Below are 22,879 nucleotides of genomic sequence, written 5' to 3' on the forward strand. Positions count from 1 at the left end.
TGCCTGTCCCCACAACACCTCACCCCCCCCCCCCCCTGCTTTCTTCTTCTAACATCCCGTCCCCGCAACCGCGCGCTCTTTCTCAGAGACGGGGGCGCGCAGTTTTAGGCACGGCAATTCACAGGTTTCCGGGTGGTACAAACTCTTTGAAATAATAGATAATAGTAACTGATAGTGCTGGTGTAGATTTTTTTCTCCAAGCACCGCTACTACTGCGCGCCTCTGGCATCGCATCGCGCCCGAGAAGGACTGGTCTAATGAAAAAAAAAAAAAAAGTTAAAAAAATTAAAAGATTTGTCTGCGAGCCACATGTGACCATCAAAAGAGACATATATGGCTCGCGAGCCATAGCTTCCCGACCCCTGGCTTAGAAGAACCTTAACTGACCGTTCTGTGTCTGAGTTTAAACACACAGTTCAGCCAGTACTTAGTGATATTCTGAGAAAATACTCTGAGACCAGCTCCCATAGTATCAGTCCTAGTATAAATGACCACTTTGTTAATGATGCCTTACAAGCCCTCAGGAGTACACTCCATGTTGTTGCCCCCTTGAAACCTAAGTTCGTCAGACAAAACCGAGTAGCACCGTGGTTTAACGCTGAAACTCGTTCTCTTAAACAAGAAACCCGTAAGTTGGAAAGAGAATGGCGCCGCTCCGGTTCAGAGCAGTCTCTGGATATCTGGAAACATAGCCTATTAAATTATAAAAAAGCTCTGCGTAGAGCTAGAAGCCAGTACTATTCAACCTTAATATCAGAGAATGGAAATAATCCAAGATTTCTTTTTAGCACTATAGCTAAATTAACTCGCAGTCAGAGCTCAGTAGAACCACATGTTCCTGTTTCTCTCAGCTCTGATGATTTTCTTACATTTTTCGATAGTAAAATCTCAAATATTAGACATAAGTTAAATCAAGTTATTCCTACTATCAGCCCAGAACAGGCTGAAGCGGTAGAAGTGGAGGCATCCATAGAAACCTCTGTAACATTGGACTGCTTCACTGCTGTGGATCAAGTGGAAATAACATCAATTATTACATCCTCCAAATCCTCAACGTGTCTGTTAGACCAAATTCCCACTAGACTTTTTAAAGAAACTTTTCCCCTAATTAATGATCCCATATTAACAATGATAAATACCTCTCTGGAAACGGGTTACGTGCCACAGTCTTTTAAATATGCAGTTGTTAAACCTCTTCTGAAAAAGCCCAGTTTGGATCCTAGCATCTTGGCCAACTATAGACCGATATCAAACCTGCCCTTTATTTCTAAAATCCTAGAAAGAGTTGTAGTTAAGCAGCTTTACTGCCACCTACAGGACAACAGCCACTTTGAAGACTTTCAGTCGGGGTTTAGACCTCACCACAGTACGGAAACTGCACTAGTTAGAGTCTCTAATGACTTGTTATTGGCCTCAGAAAAGGATCTACTTTCTATTCTGGTCCTGTTGGACCTCAGTGCAGCCTTTGACATTATGCCTTTGACAACGCCTGCATCAGAGACATCAAGACCTGGACGACAATTAATGACCTCCTCTTGAACCCAGAAAAAACTGAGGTCATTATACTTGGTCCTAAAAACCTCAGAGATACTCTGTCTGCTCAGATAGTCTCCCTGGATGGCATAAGTATAGCCCCCAATTCCACAGTTAGAAACCTTGGGGTTTTACTTGACCAGGATTTATCATTTAAGGCTCACATATCTCAGGCGTGTAGAACTGCCTTTTTTCACCTGCGGAATATTGCTAAGATCAGAAATCTACTTTCTAAGAGTGATGCTGAAAAACTCCTCCATGCATTTGTTACGTCGAGGCTGGATTACTGTAACTCCTTGTTAGCAGCGTGTCCTAAGAGTTCCTTAAGAAGTCTCCACCTTGTTCAGAACGCAGCAGCTAGATTGTTAGCTGGAACTAGCAGAAGAGATCACATCACTCCTGTGTTAGTTTCACTTCACTGGATCCCAGTTGATCCTAGAATCAAGTTCAAGATCCTCCTGTTAACCTATAAGGCCTTACATGGAATGGCCCCGTCCTATATTAAGGACCTCATAGTCCCTTACCATCCAATCAGAACACTTCACTCACTAAATGCAGGACTGCTTGTGGTTCCTAGAATTAGTAAAAGTACGGTTGGAGGTAGAGCGTTTAGCCACCAAGCCCCTGTCTTATGGAATAAACTCCCAGCTCATATAAGAGAGGCCGACTCAGTTTCTACATTCAAAGCTAGACTGAAAACATTCCTCTGTGGACAGGCTTATTGTCAGACTAGTTAGTATTCAGAGACTATTTAACTTAATGTTAATGTGTTTAAATTAAACTTAATAATAACTATTTCTTTTAAAAGGCTGCTAGAAGTTGAAGCTGGGGTAACTATGGTGCTCCGGGGTTCTGTCCTCTTTTCTCTTCTACTTCTATCCTTCCTCTCCTCTATTCTTGATCATTATTCATCATTTAGTTCTCCATGCCTCTGTTTGGTGCAGTGATTCATGTATTGTCCCTCTTTTCCTCTCCCCTCCTGGGGAGTGGGAGTGCTTCCAGACTCCAGTTGGTTCATCCGTGCTCCAGTTCCTGACCGTTTACCTCGCCTTTGCTCCTGCTCCTACACCTGGCTGTGGTTCCTGTCTCCGGCTCGACTCGCCCCCCTGACTGTCCCCACAACCACGGCTGGATGAAGCTCGTCAGCTGGACTTTATATATGTAGTTGTAGATTTAGATAAGTTAATTCTTCTCTAAGAGTTCTGGTAAATCGCCTGTCCGTCCTGGGGGAGGATCCCTCCTTCATGTGGGCACCCCTGAGGTTTCTTCGTTTTTTCCGGAATCCGTTTTTTTGGGAGTTTTTCCTTACCGCGAAGGGGGGTCTAAGGGCAGGGATGCCAGTATAGTTTAGTCAGTTTGTTAGTTCATTTTAGTATTTTCCTATTGAACTCTTTGTATTCGTGATCCTTTTGATTTCATGTTTTACTTCGAAGCCCATCGAGACGACTGTTGTTGTGATTTTGGGCTATACAAATACAATTGAAGTGAATTGAATTAAACCAGGTGAACTTTGACCGATGAACTGATCGGTGGGTGACGTGTGGATGTTGGTGACGTGTTGATGAACCAACACGGACGGCCGTCGGTGCTCGACCTGAGCTTCATAGCTTCAGAAACTAAATGTATTTAGACTCCACCGTCCGTGTGGAGGCGGAGTCACAACACTCTCCGTTTGCAGGCTGTTTGGGGTCTGCAGAGACGCCATGTTGATGACATCACTCATGTTGATGACATCACTCACTGACACGTCACAACAGGACGCCAACCACAAGTGATGGAATCATCTGTCAAACTCTCAAAGAAAGATTTTCTGTTGTAGCAAAGCCTGAAAGGGTCCAATTCAAAATAAGAAACTTTATTGATCACAGACATCAAAGAGCGTCTTCTGATTGGTTCCCAGGCGTCAGTCAGCAGCTTCAGCTGGACCAGGGGTTCGTATGGACTCCGTCATGGGGGGTTCCGTTCTGAGGAACGGGGCTGAGAAACATCAGGGATGTGAGGAACCGTGACTAAGCTCCGCCCACCAGCATCTGAACATCTGCAGACGGTTCACCAACCAGGAGCGTCTGCTTGAAGGTCCATTTATCTAAAACCCACGGAGCCTGTGGTAAAATGTCAGGGCGAGGGTCCCCGTCAGCTGTGGGTCCCTACAGCCCCACCAGCTGGCAGCTCTTCTTCCACAGCTGCTCCTGCAGCTCGGGGTCGTAGGACGACTCAGAGGATCGGGTCTTCCGGCCGTTGTAGAGGTAGCAGCCGCCCACCCCCTCCATTTCTGCGGCTGCAGCGGCGTAGACGGAGATGGAGGCGCCCTCTGCTGGCGTCTAAGGGAAATTCAACTGAGATGAGTCAACACACAGACGTTGGACCTCTGAACCCAGGGAAACTTACCCTGAACAGAATCTTAGCCACCGGCCTCTTCAGCATCTGCGCCAGGGTCCACAGGTTGTCGTAGAGCGCCGTGTCCACCATGCCGGGGTCCACGGCGATGGCGGTGACGGGGAAGCCACCGGCACTGAGCTGCTCCTGCAGGTAGTAGGTGAAGAGGACCAGAGCCAGCTTGCTCTGGGCGTAAGCTCCATGGGAACTGTAGCAGATCCTGGAGGACAACCACAGCAGTTACTGGGTTTCCCGCCAAAGAACAACTAGATCCAAAGTCTTCCTCCAGAGACAGACGGCAGCACGCCGTCACTTCCTGTGCTGCTGAACGCCACTGTCATGGAGGGAAAACAGAGAACTGTGGAACGTGGAGAAGATCTCACAGGTTCTGACCTCGAAAACCGGATCTGACCTGCAAACCGGTTCTGACCTGTTAACTGGTTCTGACCTCCAAACTGGTTCAGACGTGCAAACCGGTTCTGATCTCCAAACTGGTTCTGACCATTGTAACTGGATCTGACCTCCAAAGTGGATCTGATCTCCAAACTGGTTCTGACCATCGAAACCGGATCTGACCTATATGTCCGACCATGGATGGACCATGTGACCGTTAGGTGGCGGGGTATTAACGAGGGTAGAAAATGTCGTAGACGTTCACACTGATGTGAAGCAGACCCACAAAAGTCTCTTAGGAACCACAAGGGTGGAGCTTAAGGACTGAAAATGCTGAATGTTGTTTCTCTTTTGGCTTTTCCCATCAGGGGTCGCCACAGCGAACGAGTCGCATGGTAAACTTGGCAATGTTTTACGCCGGATGCCCTTCCTGACGCAACCCTCTCAAAGCAACCGGGCTTGGGACCGGCATAGAAGTAGAGAAGGGAACAGGGAGAAGGCCGGAGTTGAACCTGGGTTTCATGGACGGAAGGCACCGCAAACCAGCACAAGCTAAACTGTCTCCCCACTGAAAATGCTGAATGTAATGACCTAAAACCAGAGGAGCCAATCGGAGCCCTTCCCCATGAGACGCAGACACGGCGACCGTCTGTCTGTAGCCGCTCAGTTTCTTTCAGGCCAGAGATGAACCCAAAACCAGCCAATCACAAACACCCGAGGACGTTCAGCTGCTTGGGGAGGAGCTACAGAGGACCTGGCTCAGAGCCAAAGACCAAAGTCCAGTACCTCCTGTTCAGGTCGTCCAGGTGGAGCTCCCCGGCGTAGTGCGTGGCGGAGGACATGTTGATGATCCGGGAGCAGCAGCCCCGCCCCCCTGAGCTCTTCAGCAGGTCCAGCAGCAGGTTGGTCAGCAGGAAGTGGCCGAGGTAGTTGAGGCTCCAGTGGAACTCAAAGCCGTCCTCCGTCCGTCTCTCTGGAACCAGCATGGTTCCGGCTGCAGAACAGATGAGGAAGGGGAGCTGAAGGTTGGTTGCTCACACGTGACGAAGGGGGAGGAGCCTACCTACCGTTATTGACCAGCACGTGGAGAGGTAGACCCGTGTCCCTGAAGGCCTGCGCGAAATGTCTCACCGACTTCAGAGACGTCAGGTCCACAAACATGAACTCAGCTGCAAGAACAGAACACATTAGAACCCGGTCAACAGAACCAGAATGGTGGACGTCACGCCGTCCAGAAAACCAAGAGGACAGCTGAGGGGAAGGTCAGGGGAGATGAGGCAGACGGGACGGGTAGACGGACGACCTTGTCCTTCACCGCTCTCCGCATTGATCGTCCTGATGGCCGCCGACCCCTCTTCTCTCTCGTTTCCAGCTGCAGGGGATTAAGAGAAAAGGTTGCTGACTCCGCCCCCTGGATGTGGCACGCCGTCACATTCCTCTGACGACGTTCTTTACAAACATTTGTGGTCAGAACCTTCAGGTTCAGGCGTGGAGCTGCTCAAAGTTCTCCAGACACATGAAGGTTCTTGAAGCTCCACCTACCGATGATCACACGCATGCCCAGACCTGCCAGGTGTCTCGCCGTCTCAAGGCCCATCCCTCTGGTGCCCCCCGTCACAATGGCCACCCTCCCCTTTTGTTGTGGCAGGACTGTGGGGGAGGAGGACAGACCAGAACGTCAGACTGTGCAGGTACCAGGCTGGAAAAGGCTCCAGACCCAGAGCGAACAACCGGACCTTTGTTCCAGGATCTGTCTGGAAATCCCAACCCCCCCCCCCCTTTTAGAAAGAGCCTTACCACCCCCACCCCAAGGCGGTGCATCACATGCCGAGGCTTACTGGATGAAAGGTCCCTCAGACACGCGTCCAACCAGACCAGAACTGAAATCTGGAGTTAAAGGAACATTTCACGACTTTGAGTCACATTTCAAGGATTTTACCCACAAAATTTCAATGAACCGCCCACCCATCCGGGCCGCCCGCTCAACCAGCCGCCCGCCCCGCGGGCCGCCCGCTCAACCAGCCAGGTTTCAGCCCAGAACCAGTTTAGACTGTTCCGGTTGAAAGAGGAGGTCCTTTAGGATGGTCTGGACTCAAACCCGGATCTCCTGGTTCTTCTGTCGGGCCGTGTGGAGCTGAAATTGGCGCACCAGGCCGTTCTGAAGAAGACGTGTGGAAAGGACGAGGTCTGTTCCACAAACACGGACCTGCAGAGGAATGTTAGCGTCGCTCATAAGAGTTCAAAACACGGACGGCGGTCATCCATGAGAACTTTGACGACCCCCCCTGAGTAGAACAAAGGAACTCTGAGTTTTGTTTGAGAACTTCAGGAAGACCTTCAGACCCCATATAGACCACAATGCATTGCATTTGGACAACATTTATTATATTTTATTTGTTATAATGTACCCACAGTCCTCATCAGTGGAACCGTCTTCATGAAATGTTCACATTTATTAGGTTTGTACTTTGGTAAATAGGTGACGTCATACCTTACGTGAAAAAAATAAAATAAAATAGAGAATATTTGAGAACGAGCGAGCCTGGTTGGTAACATTTAAATGAATATTTGTCTGGATTTGTCCGAACCAGACTCGAACGCATCCTCCAGGTCCAGCGCGCTGACAGGCTGACACTTTCCCCAGAAAACCGCTATTTATGCAGCTCTTTTTGTCCCTCTATGGCCTCCGTACCAGACCTTAACGCTTCAGCTGTCACCGCAGAGATGACGGCGCGAGGACAACACGGGAGACCTTTGATCCTCGAAAGCCGCGCCGAACGAAAAGCCCAGTTCTTACGGTCCAGCAGCGAAAAGGATCCCTTCCGAACCGCCGTCTGTGCAGTGTAAACCACGGAACCGCGTACAAATGCCGTTTTTACGGCGGAGGTTCCGGACGGAGGACCCACCCGGCAGCCGGAAGGAGCGGTGCCTCATCTGGTACCAGAGGACCTTCATCCCGCACAGGTACAGCCGCAACAGCGGAACCAGAACCGCCAGCAGCCACATAGTCCCGCTTCTCCAAAAGCGGTCCGGATCCGGAGCCGGGCCGCTTAAAGACCAACCGTGGCTCCGCCCCGTCATGGCGCGGAGCCGCCCCCCGGAAGTACCGCTGCGCGGGAAAATAAATAAATACACGTAATTAAAAAAAAAAGAATCTAAACATTATGGAGCAATAACTATTTTAAAGTTGGCTTCAAAACTATAAATGATTTACCTTTCAGCACGAAACACAATTTGTGTTTAGCAACAAGATTTGTGTTCATGTGTCCAAAACACACAAAAGAAGTGTAACCGAGAACATCATGGAGGCCAGAGGAGAAACCAGCCTGGATCCAGACTGTTTGCTGATTTCAATCCTTCATTTGCCTTTTTTTTTCAGGTTCCGGGTTCCGGTTCTAAGGTTCTGCTTGTGAACACCATGACGGACTTGGAGAAGTGTTTGATCACAGACGTCTGAACCAACATGCAGTGATAAACCAAAGAGCCAAATCATTTCTAGAAATATGACGCCTGGATTCATCACAGCAAAGCTCTGACCTGCAGACAACTTGACCTCAACTCTGAGGCGCCGCTGATATCAGCTGAAGAAGGATGTGGACCTGAATCTAATGTCTGCAGACATATTTCTTTATTTATTACACATTTTAAGAACATAGCCAGACTCCGCCCATTTCTCTGTCTTGCCAGCACAGAGGTGCTAATGATGCTTTTATTTCCAGCAGACTAGATTACTGTAATGCTCTGCTCTCTGGTCTCCCAAGAAGAACGGTATCAAACCTTCAACTGCTGCAAAATTCAGCAGCCCGCGTGTGGACGAGGACCAGCAATCCTAAAATGGCTGCATTGGCTCCCTGTGCCATTCAGAAATGATTTGAGTTCTTCTATTGGTTTACAAATGTTTTTATGGTCTCCGGCCTTCTGATTTATCACGGTTTGTCTTCTCATCTTGTTTTTAAATTTGATTGTATTTTATGCACAGCACTTTGAGTGACATATGTTGTTGTAAAAGTGCTATATAAATAAAGATTGATTTGATTTGATAATAAAAAATAAAATAAAAGATTAATCACTTATTGAAAATGGTTAAATTGATTGATTTCTAATGTTATTTCTTCACTTGCTCCAAAAATGGATAAATTGATTCATCATTTTTTCCTAATGTAACATTATTTTGCACATTTTTTTAACTTTTAATTCTTGATCAAGTTTTTTATACTATGAAGATTTTTTAAACAGTATTATGTCTATTCTACTGATATATTATTTTTTAATCTTAAGGATTTTTCTAAGTAACATAATCTGCAGATATTTTAGATAACTGATCTTCATTTGTCATGTTGATTTCTATAAGTTAATCTTTACATAATAATTTAAGTAATTCATCTTTGTCATGTGCTTTATTGATATTTCAGGATTCTTAATTCTGTCTGATAAAAGCTAGAAACCAGATATTGATAAATCATGTAATAAAACGGTTACGGTATAAAAGGGGGGGGGGGATTATAGAAGTTCACTTCCTTCCACTCCCCTTCAAGCAATATTTATTACCCTTGTTCTATCCTAGTCACTTTATCATTGGGAGTTGGGTCATCTAGACCCACTAGACCAGGGGTCAAGCTATGGCTGGCGAGCCATATATGTCTCTTTTGATGGTCACATGTGGCTCGCAGACAAATCCTTAATTATACTTTTTTTTTTCATTAAACCAGTCCTTCTCGGGCGCAATGTGGGTGTGTGTTTGACTCCCCGTCTGCATGTGATCAGTCTGTCTCATCTACAGAACATTCAGACCTAAGATCACGTTAAAGTCTCAACGCCTGCATGAAGCAGAAACTCACCACATATAAACCAGACTAGACCATCAGCAAAACTACCACGAGAAATACTCATCATTTATTAGCAACAGAATAACAATGTTATTAAAAAGAATCCACAGACTTATTGTACTTTAAAAATGTTGAAATTAAATCAAATGCACACATTCACTTGTATATTTAGTTTTAAACATATTGTCGCGGACTGAGTTTAACTGGGCAGCTGTTGGGCCGCGTTAAAAGTTCTGGAGTTCATTGAACGCATCGATCATGCAGAGATCTGATTGGCCCTCAGTTCTGTCGCCCAGCCTGTTGTTAGGTAGTTCTTTTTGTCAGGAGTTGCTGAATTAATTGTACGGCGTTTGTTGTGGTCTGCAGTAACCAGAATAAAGAACCTTAAAAGAGGTAAAGTCTCAGTGTGGGAAAGGGACACTACATTATTGGATGGCTCTTTTGAAATTACATTTAAAAATATAGAGAGATACATAGATGACTTTATTAATATAAATTTAAAAAAATATACAGTATAAACTTTATAAATATGTGGTAAATATGTTCACTGGTGTCCATGGATTACATGCAATCTTTCCACCTTTATCCACCTTTGTCATGGTAGGGAGAACACCTCAATGGAAGGGGGGGGGGGGGGGGGGTCATCTGGATCCCATAGGATAGCACAAGGGTTAACATGTCTAATTATCCTCAGTTTGATTAGTCATTGTATGAATGTATAACTGATGATTGTATTGCTTTTGTGTATTATTCTTATTTGATTACTTGAAATAAACCACTTCAAATCAAATCAAATCAAATCCAGTTTTTCTGCATCTCACAGCCAGCTGATGGTGTTTGGGTCTCTGATGGTCTCTGATATCAACATTATATCCAGGATGTTCCATAATACAGCTCATGATGAAGTGATGAGGCCCGAGGAGGCGTCTGTTATCAGAGATGAGTCCTGGTCGTTGTCCTGCTTATACCACAGTCGCTACTGAAAAAAGAAATAGTTCATCAAAACCAGAACTTTAAGTCACTAGAGCAGACTATTTGAAACATGTTGTCATGGTGACGGCTACTGACCCTGCGCTCACCTCGCTCCACAGCAGCAGAGATCTGCTGAATGTCATCATTTCAGAGGAAAGTTCACCTCTTCACGCGGGTTTGAGTCCGGATGATGAAGATAAAAGTTTGTGTCAGTAGTTTCTAGACTGAAGAAACATCCAGCCTGAACTCTCATGAAACAAACCGTTTCTGTCGTTAATTCATACTAAAATGGTTTATGAAGACATATTTACTCTGCATCCATCAATAAGGTAGAGAAGACAGAAAGAGAGCACTTCAGAGTCAAGTCCTCATTGGTGTTGGTAGTCAAAGGGACAGAGATCCGGTCATAGACACATTTTCTACTGTGGAATGACATCTGTCCACCTATGTTTCTGTTGCTACGGTTACCAACTGCTGCCTAGGCCAGAGCAGGAATATAGAACAATCAGGACTCCTGTTTTAGGTGTTCATTATCAGTGTTGAAGGGACACCCTACAGCCCATCAGAATGCAGTATTCAGCCAGAGTCTGTCAAATGTTCTGTACCGTCCTCCTTCTAAACCGCCTCAGGGTCTTTGGAACCTGTGGAAACACGGCTCCTGTTTTCAGGACACTCAGACTGAACTTTTCCGTCATTTCACGGTTTCGTTTTGATGATGAAGTGCTTTCACACTTGGATCTCTCCGCCTTCATCTGGAACAAGGACCGGCCTGTACTCCCCCCTCCAGGAAGAAGAAGACCATCCTTGTTCCATGAAATGGTTCCTCAGATTCAGAGGAGCAGCTGGAACATGACATTTGTTCTGTGGTTATCAGGCCTGGGGGGGGGGTTCAGAGTCACATGGAGCTCAGTCAGACTATTGGGGTTTGGGTCGTCTTTGGGGGGAATCTAGAGACCAGCTTCTACCTGGTGAAGCAGGAGGACCTGCAAGCCCCCTGGTTCTGGTTCTGGTTTGATCCAAACCAATCCAGATGAATAGTGCATGTAGTCATGGTGACTGCTTCTAGACCCTTGTCATCAACAAAATATGCTCTTTGTGTTTGAACAATGTTGTCTAATAGCTCCCATAGTCTCTGCACCTTCTTAGTCTTTTTATTTCTGTACTATTTCAGTTGGGTCATACCGTGGTCTAGCTGTGTTCTTGATTCTGATTGGCTGCAGGGATAATGCCCTGCCTGGTGTCTATCATCAGAAACTGAAGAACGGCGTGGTGGCGTAAACTGTCGGACGATTAGCATGACTTGGAGCTCTGCTCAGTCACCCTTGACCTTTGTTTTCTTTTTAAGGTGCATTTGTAAACCACTAGTTAACCAGGAACATCTGGCACTTTGTTCTCTAATGAAGGATTACATTACAATGAAAAAGTACTTTATTGATCCTGCAGTGAATGAAGGATCTTCAGTACAACCTAGAACAAGACACACAACACAGATACACACACAGCTGATGGTGACTACCCAACGAGGCGCTCCTCTCTTAGCATGGTGTGTAGATGGGTTACACACAAACAGTACATGAGGTGCACAGATGGGTAGGATGATGGGGGGGGCAGCCTTGGATTCATCCAGAGGGACATCTAAATGCACTCATGGTTGGACATAAACTCCTACTGTACATTTGCTGATTCACATTGATCGCGTTAACAAGTACGGTATGTCAGAGTGTGTGACATTTAGACGACTCTGGCCTTAAAGGGTTAAATGATCGGTAGTTTCTACAGCTAGGTCAGACATGAACTTCACAGTCGTGTTTGATAGTATGAAGAACGTTTGTATCAGACCCTGACCTTTCTCTTGGCTGTGAGTGAACGTGTCAGATGTTCATTGGTTGCTAACCAGGCTAGCATCTTCTGATACCAGGTTCTACCTCGGTTACCTGTGGGTGGATCCCTGCTGTGTCAGCGATGCATTGAACCCACCTGGCAGCCAGCATTTGGCTTCACGTAGACATCAATCTGTTGGTCAGTCGTGGTGTACACGTCTCTGATGTTTAGCGTGGTGCGCCGTGGTCAGCTGTGTTGCCGCGGTCACAACCAGAACTGTGCTGGCTTTCAAGGACTTTCCAGGAAGCATGACTTTGTCATTGATTCCTGGAGATTCTGCAGCGCTGATGTCATCTCTGATGTCATCTCTGATGCATCAGCAGATCAGACAAAGAGCTAATGACCATGAGCTCATGGCGAGGGAGGTTCTCCTCATCATCTGAGTCCAGTTCCAGTTTAGCAGCGGTTCTATCCTGTCACATGATGAGCTTCCTAAAACCTCAATGGACTGCTGGGCTCTGAGGTTCATTTGGAATGCTGAGGTCAAAGTTCAGGATGGTTCAAGAGAACCTCATTAATGAGGTCACACATGGAAACGGTGACTTTCTAACCACAGGGAGCAAAGCGGTTCTTCTACGCTGTAGAACGTTTGGTCTGCAGGTTAGAAAACGTTCCCGTCAGAACCTCGGCTCTGGTTCTGCTTTCACTGAGACCAACCTTCCTGCTGTCAGACACTGGTGTAGGAACACATCAGCACTGTACTGCCACCTGGTGGTTTGCAGCTGTACTGCGTCTGGAGGGCGTGGCAATAACCTTAACTGACACGCCCCCAGACGCAGTACATGTTAGAGACCGTCCCCCCCCCCATCTGGGATTGTGCAGACATGTGTCCTCAAGTCACCAGCTGGCCTTGGATCAGTGGAAACAAGAACCTTCAGACATGAACTTCCTGTTTCTGAGCACACAGTTGTGTGTCAGTGCTGCATTCACACGCAATCGGTGACTGGTATGCAGCGCTGACACACAACTACAGACACACAACCACAGAGCAGCAGTAACTGCAGCGTTCACACGCATGCAGAGGCTGGAATACTGCTGGTCATCACTAGAGGGCAGCACTGATTCTGGAAAACACTGCTGTGGTTGTGGGTCTGCAAAAATGAGTCTACATTTGTGTGTCAGCAGTTGTGTGTTTGTGTGTCTGCAATAAAGAATGTGTCCTTGTGAATCTTCTTTATATTTTTGTCACCATGATTGTATAAATGTGACATGAATGTTTGAGCCAACATGCGTTGTATTCTCCAGATCAAAGACACTGGTGACTCAGGAATGGGGGGGGGGGGGGGGGTCATCATCCTGTCCCACACTCTAACTCATGGTGCAGAAAGAAAGAGACACAAATGTTCAAACAGCTAGACAACACAACACATGGACAAAAACTGTCCAGATGGGCACAGAAAATGGTTTCCCAGAATTCCTTGCGCTGCCTTACGTTATGACGTCATGATGCATTGACCGCTTCACCAAAGTTACACCAACTTCATTGAATGAAGGCGATTGAAAGTAAAATAACTGTCAGACAACTACAGGTTATTCTGAAGTAGAATGAACTAAAAAAGGATTTATTTTCACCAAACTGAATAAATCAGTTAGATCAACGAAAAAAAGTTTACAGCCCAAAGACGCATTTTAGAGTCTGAGGTTGTGTGTCTGCAGTTGTGAGTCTGAGGTTGTGTGTCTGCAGTTGTGAGTCTGAGGTTGTGTGTCTGCAGTTGTGAGTCTGAGGTTGTGTGTCTGCAGTTGTGAGTCTGAGGTTGTGTGTCTGCAGTTGTGTGTCTGCAGTTGTGTCTCTAGTTGCGTGTCTTAGGTTGTGTGTCTCCAGTTGTGTAGTTGTGAATCTGTAGTTGTGTCTCCTCGTTGCTGCTGCAGTGACTCAGGCCGCCTCCACGCGCCCCCCCCCCGGTACCACACCCAGGCCGCTCCCCAGATGAGTCAGTCTGATACCGGACACCCGCAGAGGAACGCCCTCCCCGCCCCCAAACGCTCCGCGCGCAGATCCCGCAGGTCCCGCAGGTCCCGCAGAGCAGGAGCCGCCATGAAGAGCCTCCTGATCACCGCCTCGCTGCTGCTGCTCATCTCCGGAACCAGGACCCAAGGCGGTGAGTCCGACTGCGCTCAGTCCGGGCGGCGTGCTGGCCGCGTCAGGCCCGCTGGAGTTCGGACCGGAACCGGATCTGGGTTGGATCTGGTTCTGGACCCTGTCTGCGGTTCTGGACGGTCGGAATTCTTTAAGAAGGGTCCGTTCTTTAAAAACTAAATCAGAAAGTTTCCGTCACGTGACCAAACTTTACACAACAGACCGAGTGCGCAGGAGCAGCAGACGGGCCGACGCCCCGCCCTCTGGGTGGAAGCATGAGACTTTCCAGAACCGAGTCAGAACTCTGTGTTCCAGATGTCCGAACTGGTTCTGGTTCTGAGAGTCAATGGAGGTGTCTGAATGATGGTCTCAGATGTTTGCTTTAAAGCCAGAAGTGGTTCTGGTTCTGTTTGGTTGCTTCTGACCCAGAACATGAGTCCAGTGTGAGGCCCGTCAGCATGAAGGGTGGAGTTTCCTCAGGATCATCAGAACTCCCTCCTGACCCGTGAGCTGCAGAACCTTTCCTGTTCTGCAGTGAAGGTTCTGTCAGACTGTTGTCAGACGGGTCAGGACCCCAGAACTGTTCAGGTCAGAACCCCAGAACTGTTGTCAGACGGGTCAGAACCCCAGAACCGTTGTCAGACGGGTCAGAACCCCACAGAGCTGCAGAAGTCAGAACACAGTCAGAGCTGGAATCAGCTCCAGCTGCTGCTGCATGATTCAGACGTTAGTCATGGCGTGCGGCGCCGCAGCTCGCCTGCTTTGCCTGTGCGGTTTTGGTGAGGACCCAGAAGTTCTGGTCTTTGTTCCGTGGACTTGGGTTTCAGGAGTGGTTCTGGTTCCATCAGAAATGGTTCTGGTTGTAGACATTCCTGTGGAGTGACTCATCCCCTGCCTCACCTATCTCTGCAGGGTTCCACACGTTCTGGGTGCAGGAGGCGGGTTCTAATGTGTTCTGCCCTGTGGTTAGAGGACCTTAGAACGGTCCATCAGGGACCAGAACCAGAACCTGAGATCGGCCCGCTTGGTGAAAGCCGAGCGGCGCCACAGCTGCTGGCATGCCTTCACTTCCTGTTCAAAAGGAGAACATGCCGTTCGCTACGCCGTACCGGTTCTGTGGTTTTCTGCGAGTTGGCTGAAGAAGCTCCGCCCTTTCCTCTGTTGCCATGGCAGCAGGCATTCAGATAGGCCCTGCAGCTGTGTTACCGTGACAACGCCCTCTGTGTTTGTGAAGCTTCCTGCTGAACTCAAACCTTCCTCTGCCTGCAGGTTTTGACCTGAGCGACGCCTTGGACGGTGGGTAGTCTTCCTGTCATTCATGGTCGTGTGGGAGGAGCCACAGGACCATGTGACTCATGTTTCTTCTTTTAGATCATCCAACGGACGCTCCCAAACCCAAGGAGCCCACCAAGAGCCCGGAGAAACCCAAACCTGACAGTGAGTACCGGCACGGCCGAGGGGGGGTTGTGGGAGGAGCCAGATGCAGACAGGAACCATGCAGGAGAACCCAAACGGGGGCCATGGGGTCACGCCATCATCTAGAGGAGGGGTTGTGGGAGGAGCCAGCTGCAGACAGGGACCATGCAGGAGAACCCAAACGGGGGCCATGGGGTCACGCCATCATCTAGAGGAGGGGTTGTGGGAGGAGCCAGCTGCAGACAGGGACCATGCATGAGAACCCAAACGGGGGCCATGGGGTCACGCCATCATCTAGAGGGGGGGTTGTGGGAGGAGCCAGCTGCAGACAGGGACCATGCATGAGAACCCAAACGGGGGCCATGGGGTCACGCCATCATCTAGAGGGCGGGTTGTGGGAGGAGCCAGCTGCAGACAGGAACCATGCATGAGAACCCAAACGGGGGCCATGGGGTCACGCCATCATGTAGAGGGCGGGTTGTGGGAGGAGCCAGCTGCAGACAGGAACCATGCATGAGAACCCAAACGGGGGCCGTGGGGTCACGCCATAATCTAGAGGGGGGGTTGTGGGAGGAGCCAGATGCAGACAGGAACCATGCAGGAGGACCCAAACGGGGGCCATGGGGCACGCCATCATCTAGAGGGGGGGTTGTGGGAGGAGCCAGCTGCAGACAGGAACCATGCAGGAGGACCCAAACGGGCCAGCAGGAAGTGTTTTTGCTGAGGACGGGGAACGCGTTCTGGGAATAGAACGGGGAGGCTTTCCCCTTTTCTGTTCCGGTAAAGACGGACGATGGAAAGGGGAGGAGCTGCAGCAGAAATAGATGGAGATGATGGACAGAAGAGAAGTGTGGATGGATGGAGGAACCCAGGAGGAGGAGGAGTCTGAAGATGAAGGTCTGATGGTCCCATGCAGGAGAAGTTCTGGAGGGAGAGGCCAGGGGGGAGGTGATGGAGGACAGATACGTCCTACCAAACCAGTGGACAGAACCTCCTAGACCAGAACCTTTTACGCCTCGGCCTGATAGAACCAGCTGTCCAGAACCAGGACCTCATGATGCTTTGGTCTGCAGGTCCCAAAACCACCAAGAAGCCGAGCATCCCCAGTGGTGGTGGAGGAGGTGGAGGAGGTGAGCTCCTGCAGAACCTCCTTCCTGTCCTGGTGGTCCCGCCTTCTTTCTCAGTGCTTGTTGGTTTCAGGGTCGTTCAGCATAGATTTTTCTAGATTAGATTATTCTAGGTTAAACTAGATCCTTCTAGGGAGCCAGTTTAGCTCGTGCTGGTTTGCGGCGCCTTCCCTCCGTGAAACCAGGGTTCAAATCCGGGCTGGTCCCTGTTCCCTTCTCTGCCTCTGTGCCGGTCCCAAGCCCGGTTGATTTGAGAGGGTTGAGTAAGGAAGGGCATCCGGCGTAAAACATTGCCAAGTTTACCACGCGACTGTTTCGCTGTGGCGACCCCTGATGGGAAAAGCCGAAAGAGAAAGAAGAAACTAGATCCTTCTAGATGGAATTCTAGTAGATTATTGAAGGAGACAAGGAGGTGATGAAGAACAGAAACGTCCCCCTGAAAACCCTGAACTGGACCGACCCCACCGAGACTTTCAGACCAACCAGCAGACAGAACCTTGTAGACCAGAACTTCCTAGATCAGAACCTTGTAGACCGGACTGAACCTAGTAGACCAGAACCTTCTTGAACAGAACTTTCTAGACCGGGCTGAACCTTCTTTACCAGAGCCTTCTAGACCAGAACCTTCTAGACCGGGCTGAACCTAGTAGACCAGAACCTTCTTGAACAGAACCTTCTAGACCGGGCTGAACCTAGTAGACCAGAACCTTCTTGAACAGAACCTTCTAGACCGGGCTGAACCTTCTAGACCAGAGCCTTCTAGACCAGAACCTTCTAGACTGGACTGAACCTTCTAGACCAGAACCTTCTAGACCGGGCTGAACCTCGTAGACCAGAACCTTCTAGACCGGACTGAACCTCGTAGACCAGAACCTTCTAGACCAGCCTGAACCTCGTAGACCAGAACCTCGTAGACCAGAACCTCATAGACCAGGCTGAACCTCGTAGACCAGAACCTCATAGACCAGGCTGAACCTCGTAGACCAGAACCTCATAGACCAGAACCTTGTAGACCAGAACCTTTTAACCGAGCTGAACCTCGTAGACTCATGTCTTTCCTTTGTTCCACAGATGGCTTCGACCTGGGAGATGCCCTCCTTCCAGGTAAGACCGGTTCTCGGCCCGTTAGAACCAGCTGTCCAGAACCAGGGCCTCATGACGTTTTTGTCTGCAGATCCCAAAACCACCAAGAAGCCGAGTGTCCCCAGTGGAGGAGGAGGAGGAGGTGGAGGAGGTGAGCTCCTGCAGAACCTCCTTCCTGTCTTGGTGGTCCCGCCTTCTTTCTCACCGCTTGTTGGTTTCAGGGTCGTTCAGCGACGACGACCTGCTCAACACGCTGGACGACGGCTACAAGCCCGACAAGACCGGATCCAGAGGTGAGACGTCCAGGGAGACCAGATCTGATCCCAAAATTCAACTCATCTGGTCTACTATAGATCAATCTAGAATAGTCTGATGTGACCTGATCTACACTAAATGTTTATTGCAGGTTAATCTAATCTGATGTAATCTAATCTAATGTAATGTAATGTAAGTTGATGTAATTTGATCTAACATAATGTAAACGGTGAAAGTTCAACCAGGTGAAACTTTGACCAATCAGGGACTTGGATTTGGACTCGGTTCTGTGGAGTCTGTCAGAACCGGAGCAAAGCTGATAAATGGCGTATGGCGTTTACTTGTATAGCGTTTACTTTTCTAACTACAAGGCCCAAAGCGCTTTAGTCACACACACGCACACACCCACACACACAGTCACACACTGATGCCGGCTCCGCTGCCGAACACATCATGGCCGTGCAAGGCGGGAATCGAACCAACAATTTTACGATAATGGGTCGACCGCCCTACCGCTGCACCACGGCCGCCGCAGAAAGATCCTGGAGCGACCAGATTATCACGGCTATGACCTTCCCCAGCTTTAGCCAGTACACTGTAGAAGAAGAAGAGGCCCCGCCCACACTTGTCCAGTGTGAACAGGTTGTGTTCACTCTGGACAAGCGTGGGTGGGGCCTCGGTGTGTCCTTTGCTTCAGTGGTTCTGCAGCGCCGTGTCCGTCTGGGCGGACACGTGTTCCTAACTCTGCGTGTTCTCCGTTCTCCTGCAGGCCGCGCCGCAGACTCCAACTACGATGCTGCAGGTACGTATGGAAGGTCAGAGGTCACAGCATAGAGGAGCGTATGAACTCACCGTGAACGCCGTCTCTGTCTCCTCACAGGTGGAGCTGATCAGCCTCAAGGTGAGTCTCTGGAACCGGAGGGTCTGAACCCAGCAGAGGACTGAAGGTAGAACTGACGGTTGCCATGACAACTCTGGTGGGACGGCACGGCGTGGTTTACAGACCGCCGTGTGACGCCACCTCCACAAAGGCTTTCAGTGTTGGGACACGCCCCCTGCAGCTGTTCATTGGACAGTTCAGCCTTGTTTTCAAGAACACGACCATCGTCTTCGTCAAACATCAAACCAGAACCAAACGGAGGCGGACTTGGAGCCCCCTAGTGGTCGTCCTGTGAACTGCAGCGGGCTCTCTTCCTCCTGGTCTGGATCCCTCTGGACGGCCGGTTCCTCTCTGGTCCTGAAAGTTCCTGGGGAACATCGGTCTCTGCTGTGGACGCCGGACGGTCCTGGAGAACCCGCCCCCCTGTCTGCCGGACTCTAAAGCTCTGCTGCGGTTGTGTGTCGTTGCAGATCCGGACCTTCTGCTGGCCCAGCTCCTGAAGACTCTTTCTGCCCTTTTGCCCCAGGAGCTCTTGGAGTGGGTGTCTAATGTGAAGCGGGCCCTGGGGCCTCTGGTAGAGAGGGGCCTGGACCTCCTGCAGAATCTGGTTTAAGGGCTGGACTTTAGCACGGATCTTTTTCCAAAAGCTTTCCTCTGGCTTGGATGGAATCAGGAATACTGGGAATGCTGGGATGTCTGAGTTTAGCTTCCTTCTCCACTGTGGCACTTAGGTTTCTCTTGTGTTCGGGTCGGTGGGTCGGTGGTTCCGTGTCCCAGGCCCACTGCTCATGGGCGGTTTCCTTTGGCTCATTGGGTCAGGACTCCTGAGGATGACCTCACCAGAACCGCCGTGACCTGCTGTGGGATTGGTCGTTTGGTGTCCTGTGGGTTTTGTCGGTACCAAAGGACCTGAATAAAGCAGCCAAACCTGGTTCTGTCCCGTGTGATTTGGACTCTGAACCACAGAGGTGTCTCTCACACCCGTCCTCCTCAGTTCCTCGCCATGACGGCCGGCGTTCTGCCTCTTCACAATCTGGGCGTCGGCCTCTTGCTTCCTGTCTGGGTTTCATGTCTTTGTTCTCCACAGAACCAAACCTTTAGAAACGTCTGTCAAACACTCAGAGGTTGAGTTAGGCCACGCCCACATACGTTCCTGGTCAGACGGGTTCTTCCTGTTTTCTTGTGCATCCATCATTTACAGACAGAGACCGCCACCTGCTGTGGTTACGGCGTCCTCACCTTTACAAACTCAAGTTTCTTCAGGAAACTCAACCGTTTTTAGAGGACAAACTATATATATATATACACCTGTCCTCTCTCCATCTCTCTCTTTTCCTGGTGGTTGTCATGGTGATGCTGGAGCCTATCCCAGCCACTGAAGGGTGGAGTCAGGGTTCACTCTGGGCGGTTCTCCTGGTCGTTGCACAATAATAAAGACACACACACTAATACAAACAGGAAGCGCTCTCGTTACCGTCAACCTCTGCAGAAGAACCTGGAGAACGCACACAGACCGAAACCAGCTGGGATTTGAACCTGGGCTGACCGCTGCACCACCGTGCAGCAGAAGAAAAACTTGTAGTGAGTTGAATCAGAAAAATGGACCCTGGAGAGGAAGAACCAGAACTCTTTTTCTGTTCTGGACAACGTCGTCGGCATCCAAAGGATCTGGAGGAGGAGCCACTGAGAATGTGGGCGGAGTCTGTTACTGACTGATTTTATTAGAGCGATGAGCGTTCTGGTCAGGTTCTGGTCGGTGACATGCAGGTGTTCTCTCTGACTGTGTTGGCATGCTTGGTTCTGCTGCAGAGGCCGGTTCTGGTCCGATCGCAGGGATCATCAGCGCCATCGGCGTGGCTCTGGTGGGGGCGGCGTCCGGCTACTTTGCTTACCAGAAGAAGAAGCTGTGCTTCAAGCTGCAGGGAGGTCAGTGCTGCTCCTCCTCCTCCTCCTTCGTCTCTGCAGCCCGCTGACGCTCTGCTTCTGCAGGTACCGACCCGGAGAGCGGCAAAGGTCGCGCAGGAACGCAGGCGGAGCCTCAAGGTAGGAGCACGCTCAGTGTGGGGGTCCCCGCCCCCCCTGTCTGCTTCACCCCTCCTCCTGACTGCAGTGTGTTGATGGGGTGCCAACATTTCCCGCCACGACCCGGGTGGCTAAGTTAGCAGCTCGGACCCCCCCCCCCCCCCTCTCTTTCTTTTATTCTGCCCCCCCTCCTCTGTTAAAACAGGAAATGGTTGAATTCCTTCCTCTCTCTATGGAACGTTTTTTCTCACTTTCTACAATTCTAAATCCAGAGCCCTAGAAATTTCCCAGAAGTCTGCTCACCAGATTGACCAATATAGACCACAATGCATTGCGTCTGAACAATTTTTGTCAGAAATGTGTTTTTGGAACAAACCATCGACGTTTTCATCTTCAGAAGACGCTGGACTCATAAATACTCGTCATAAATCGCTCATATTCATTTTGAACTTAGTGAAATCGATGACATCATATCCACCGTTAAAGGAGTGAGCGTGAATCTGGACTAGGGTTCTACGTGGTGCCGGACTGTACGGTTATCTTAGGTGTTAGGGGGGGGTTCAGACCCTGCTGCTATGTAAATCAAATCAATAAAATACAGAAGGGGTTTATCCAAATATGCACCCTGGCTAGCTGAACAAACATAACTGTCCATCTGTTTGCTCGGCTGTTGGACAGAACTAGTGGACATAGAGACGCTCTGAGGAGGAAGCGTCCAGACGGAAGCAGGAAACTCCTCATTTGGACGTCCCTTTACCCTTTGATTGACAGAAGGCCTCATGAAAGTTTGAAGACGTTTAAAGACGTGAAATGATGTCAAATACCTTTAACTGTTGGGGTCCTTTCTGAGTATTTCAAAAGTTTCCCAACCCTTAAACCATAAATGTTCACATTTTTCTATTCATGTTTTAGACCAAAACAAACCATTTGTCCTGATAGAAATGTTCCTGAACCCTCTAGAGAACGCCGTGTTCTGTATCAACTAAAGTTCAACAGAACAGAACTAACATGTTGTTCTTTTGTCTGCAGTTCTCAGTAACCTCCTCCAGTCCAACTAGCGGGTCTCCTGGGGCCGGAGCGGGCGGGCATTGGCTCCGCCCCCATCCGCCTGTCCCCGCCTTCTTCTCAGGTTCTGCCACTTCTTGGGTTTAGATCTTCCTTTCAAAGACTGAACCTACAAGCACGGATGAAGGAGCTCCTCCCACCCAGAGACACGCCTCTTCCTCTGATGTCATCAGGCTGGGACTAACCTGCAGTCTTGTAGTTTTTGTGAAAGTCCTGACCGCCCGCTTTTTTATCCCTTTCTGAACGAATGGACCAGAACCAGAACTTTGACAGGTCTGGATGCTTTTTAGACCAGTCAGTCTCAAAGGAAATGTTTGTAAAATGCATTGAGAAGCTGAACCTGACCCAGAACCTAAACCCAGAACTAGAACCTGCACACCGGTTTGGGGCATCAGTTCAGCTAAAAGCCCTAAACCGTCACCCTTGTGGGATCTTAGATGACCCCCCCCCCTTCCATTGAGGTGTTCTCCCCACCATGACAAAGGTGGATAAAGGTGGAAAGATTCCATGTGGGTTCATAGTGGGTCTAGATGACCCCACTCCCAATGTTAACGTGCCTAGGATAGCACAAGGGTTACACACAGGGGGGGTGGGGGGCATTTGCTGTGTTTTTCCTGTTCTGACCTTAGCAGCTCCGGTTCTCCCTAGAACCTGGAGCTTCATCTCCTGCACTGATGCTGCCTGTCTGCCGATTGGATCCCGTCTGCAGAGAACCCGGAGCTTTCTTGGTTAACTGGCCGTTATCAGAACCTCTGAGGTTCTGTTCTGAAGTCTGTTACATGTGTTACACCAGGAAATTGAATGGGAATAAATGCTTGTACAGTTGGTTCTCTGTGTGGATTCGGTTCTTCAGACCGGTTGGAGGTTCTCATGGTGATGAACAGCACCTTGATACACAGGAAGCTGTGTATCAAGGTGCTGTGAACCTGCAGCTTTTCCTTTACTTCAGTTTGATCCAGGTTCTAGGTTCTGG

The 22,879-nt window shown here is 49.2% G+C and overlaps 2 protein-coding genes across 8 annotated transcripts; one reads left to right on the forward strand and one right to left on the reverse strand.

The window, feature by feature from the left end:
- Positions 1 to 3,367: 3,367 nt before the first annotated feature.
- Positions 3,368 to 7,411, reverse strand: LOC101168099 (dehydrogenase/reductase SDR family member on chromosome X). Of its 2 annotated transcripts, XR_002874864.1 has the most exons (8): positions 7,209 to 7,411; positions 5,845 to 5,952; positions 5,606 to 5,674; positions 5,370 to 5,471; positions 5,089 to 5,296; positions 3,922 to 4,129; positions 3,591 to 3,854; positions 3,368 to 3,510 (listed from the first exon to the last, which is right to left on the reverse strand). XR_002874864.1 is itself a non-coding variant. In XM_004086009.4 (7 exons), the coding sequence occupies exons 1-7, from the start codon at positions 7,381 to 7,383 to the stop codon at positions 3,681 to 3,683; spliced, it is 1,044 nt and encodes a 347-aa protein (XP_004086057.2). In that variant the 5' UTR covers positions 7,384 to 7,410; the 3' UTR covers positions 3,368 to 3,680. The 2 variants fall into 2 exon arrangements, 1 of the variants encoding a protein (XP_004086057.2); XM_004086009.4 differs by having other exon boundaries at positions 3,368 to 3,854; positions 7,209 to 7,410.
- Positions 7,412 to 13,893: 6,482 nt separating this feature from the next.
- LOC101168347 (CD99 antigen) lies at positions 13,894 to 22,733 on the forward strand. Of its 6 annotated transcripts, XM_004086010.3 has the most exons (12): positions 13,894 to 14,080; positions 15,328 to 15,354; positions 15,430 to 15,495; positions 16,548 to 16,604; positions 17,673 to 17,705; positions 17,776 to 17,835; positions 17,906 to 17,977; positions 18,709 to 18,741; positions 18,820 to 18,840; positions 20,629 to 20,745; positions 20,809 to 20,862; positions 21,871 to 22,733. In XM_004086010.3, the coding sequence occupies exons 1-12, from the start codon at positions 13,909 to 13,911 to the stop codon at positions 21,897 to 21,899; spliced, it is 741 nt and encodes a 246-aa protein (XP_004086058.2). In that variant the 5' UTR covers positions 13,894 to 13,908; the 3' UTR covers positions 21,900 to 22,733. The 6 variants fall into 6 exon arrangements, with proteins under 6 accessions (XP_004086058.2, XP_011492775.1, XP_011492776.1 ...); XM_011494473.2 differs by lacking the exon at positions 16,548 to 16,604; XM_011494474.3 differs by lacking the exons at positions 17,673 to 17,705; positions 17,776 to 17,835.
- Positions 22,734 to 22,879: the final 146 nt, after the last annotated feature.

The sequence above is a fragment of the Oryzias latipes genome, chromosome 2 (assembly GCF_002234675.1).
Source record: "Oryzias latipes chromosome 2, ASM223467v1".
Classification (NCBI taxonomy): Eukaryota; Metazoa; Chordata; class Actinopteri; order Beloniformes; family Adrianichthyidae; genus Oryzias; species Oryzias latipes.

What these genes read in the sequence shown, in the direction of transcription:
- LOC101168099 (XM_004086009.4), bottom strand. Translation starts at nt 7,383, where the DNA reads ATGACGGGGCGGAGCCACGGTTGGTCTTTAAGCGGCCCGGCTCCGGAT. An exon ending in GGGCATGCGTGTGATCATCG is followed by an intron (nt 5,675 to 5,844) that starts GTAGGTGGAGCT and finishes AATCCCCTGCAG; the next exon opens with CTGGAAACGAGAGAGAAGAG. An exon ending in CTGGACGACCTGAACAGGAG is followed by an intron (nt 4,130 to 5,088) that starts GTACTGGACTTT and finishes GTTGTCCTCCAG; the next exon opens with GATCTGCTACAGTTCCCATG.
- LOC101168347 (XM_004086010.3), top strand. Translation starts at nt 13,909, where the DNA reads ATGAGTCAGTCTGATACCGGACACCCGCAGAGGAACGCCCTCCCCGCC. An exon ending in CCTGAGCGACGCCTTGGACG is followed by an intron (nt 15,355 to 15,429) that starts GTGGGTAGTCTT and finishes TTCTTCTTTTAG; the next exon opens with ATCATCCAACGGACGCTCCC. An exon ending in TGGTGGAGGAGGTGGAGGAG is followed by an intron (nt 16,605 to 17,672) that starts GTGAGCTCCTGC and finishes TTTGTTCCACAG; the next exon opens with ATGGCTTCGACCTGGGAGAT.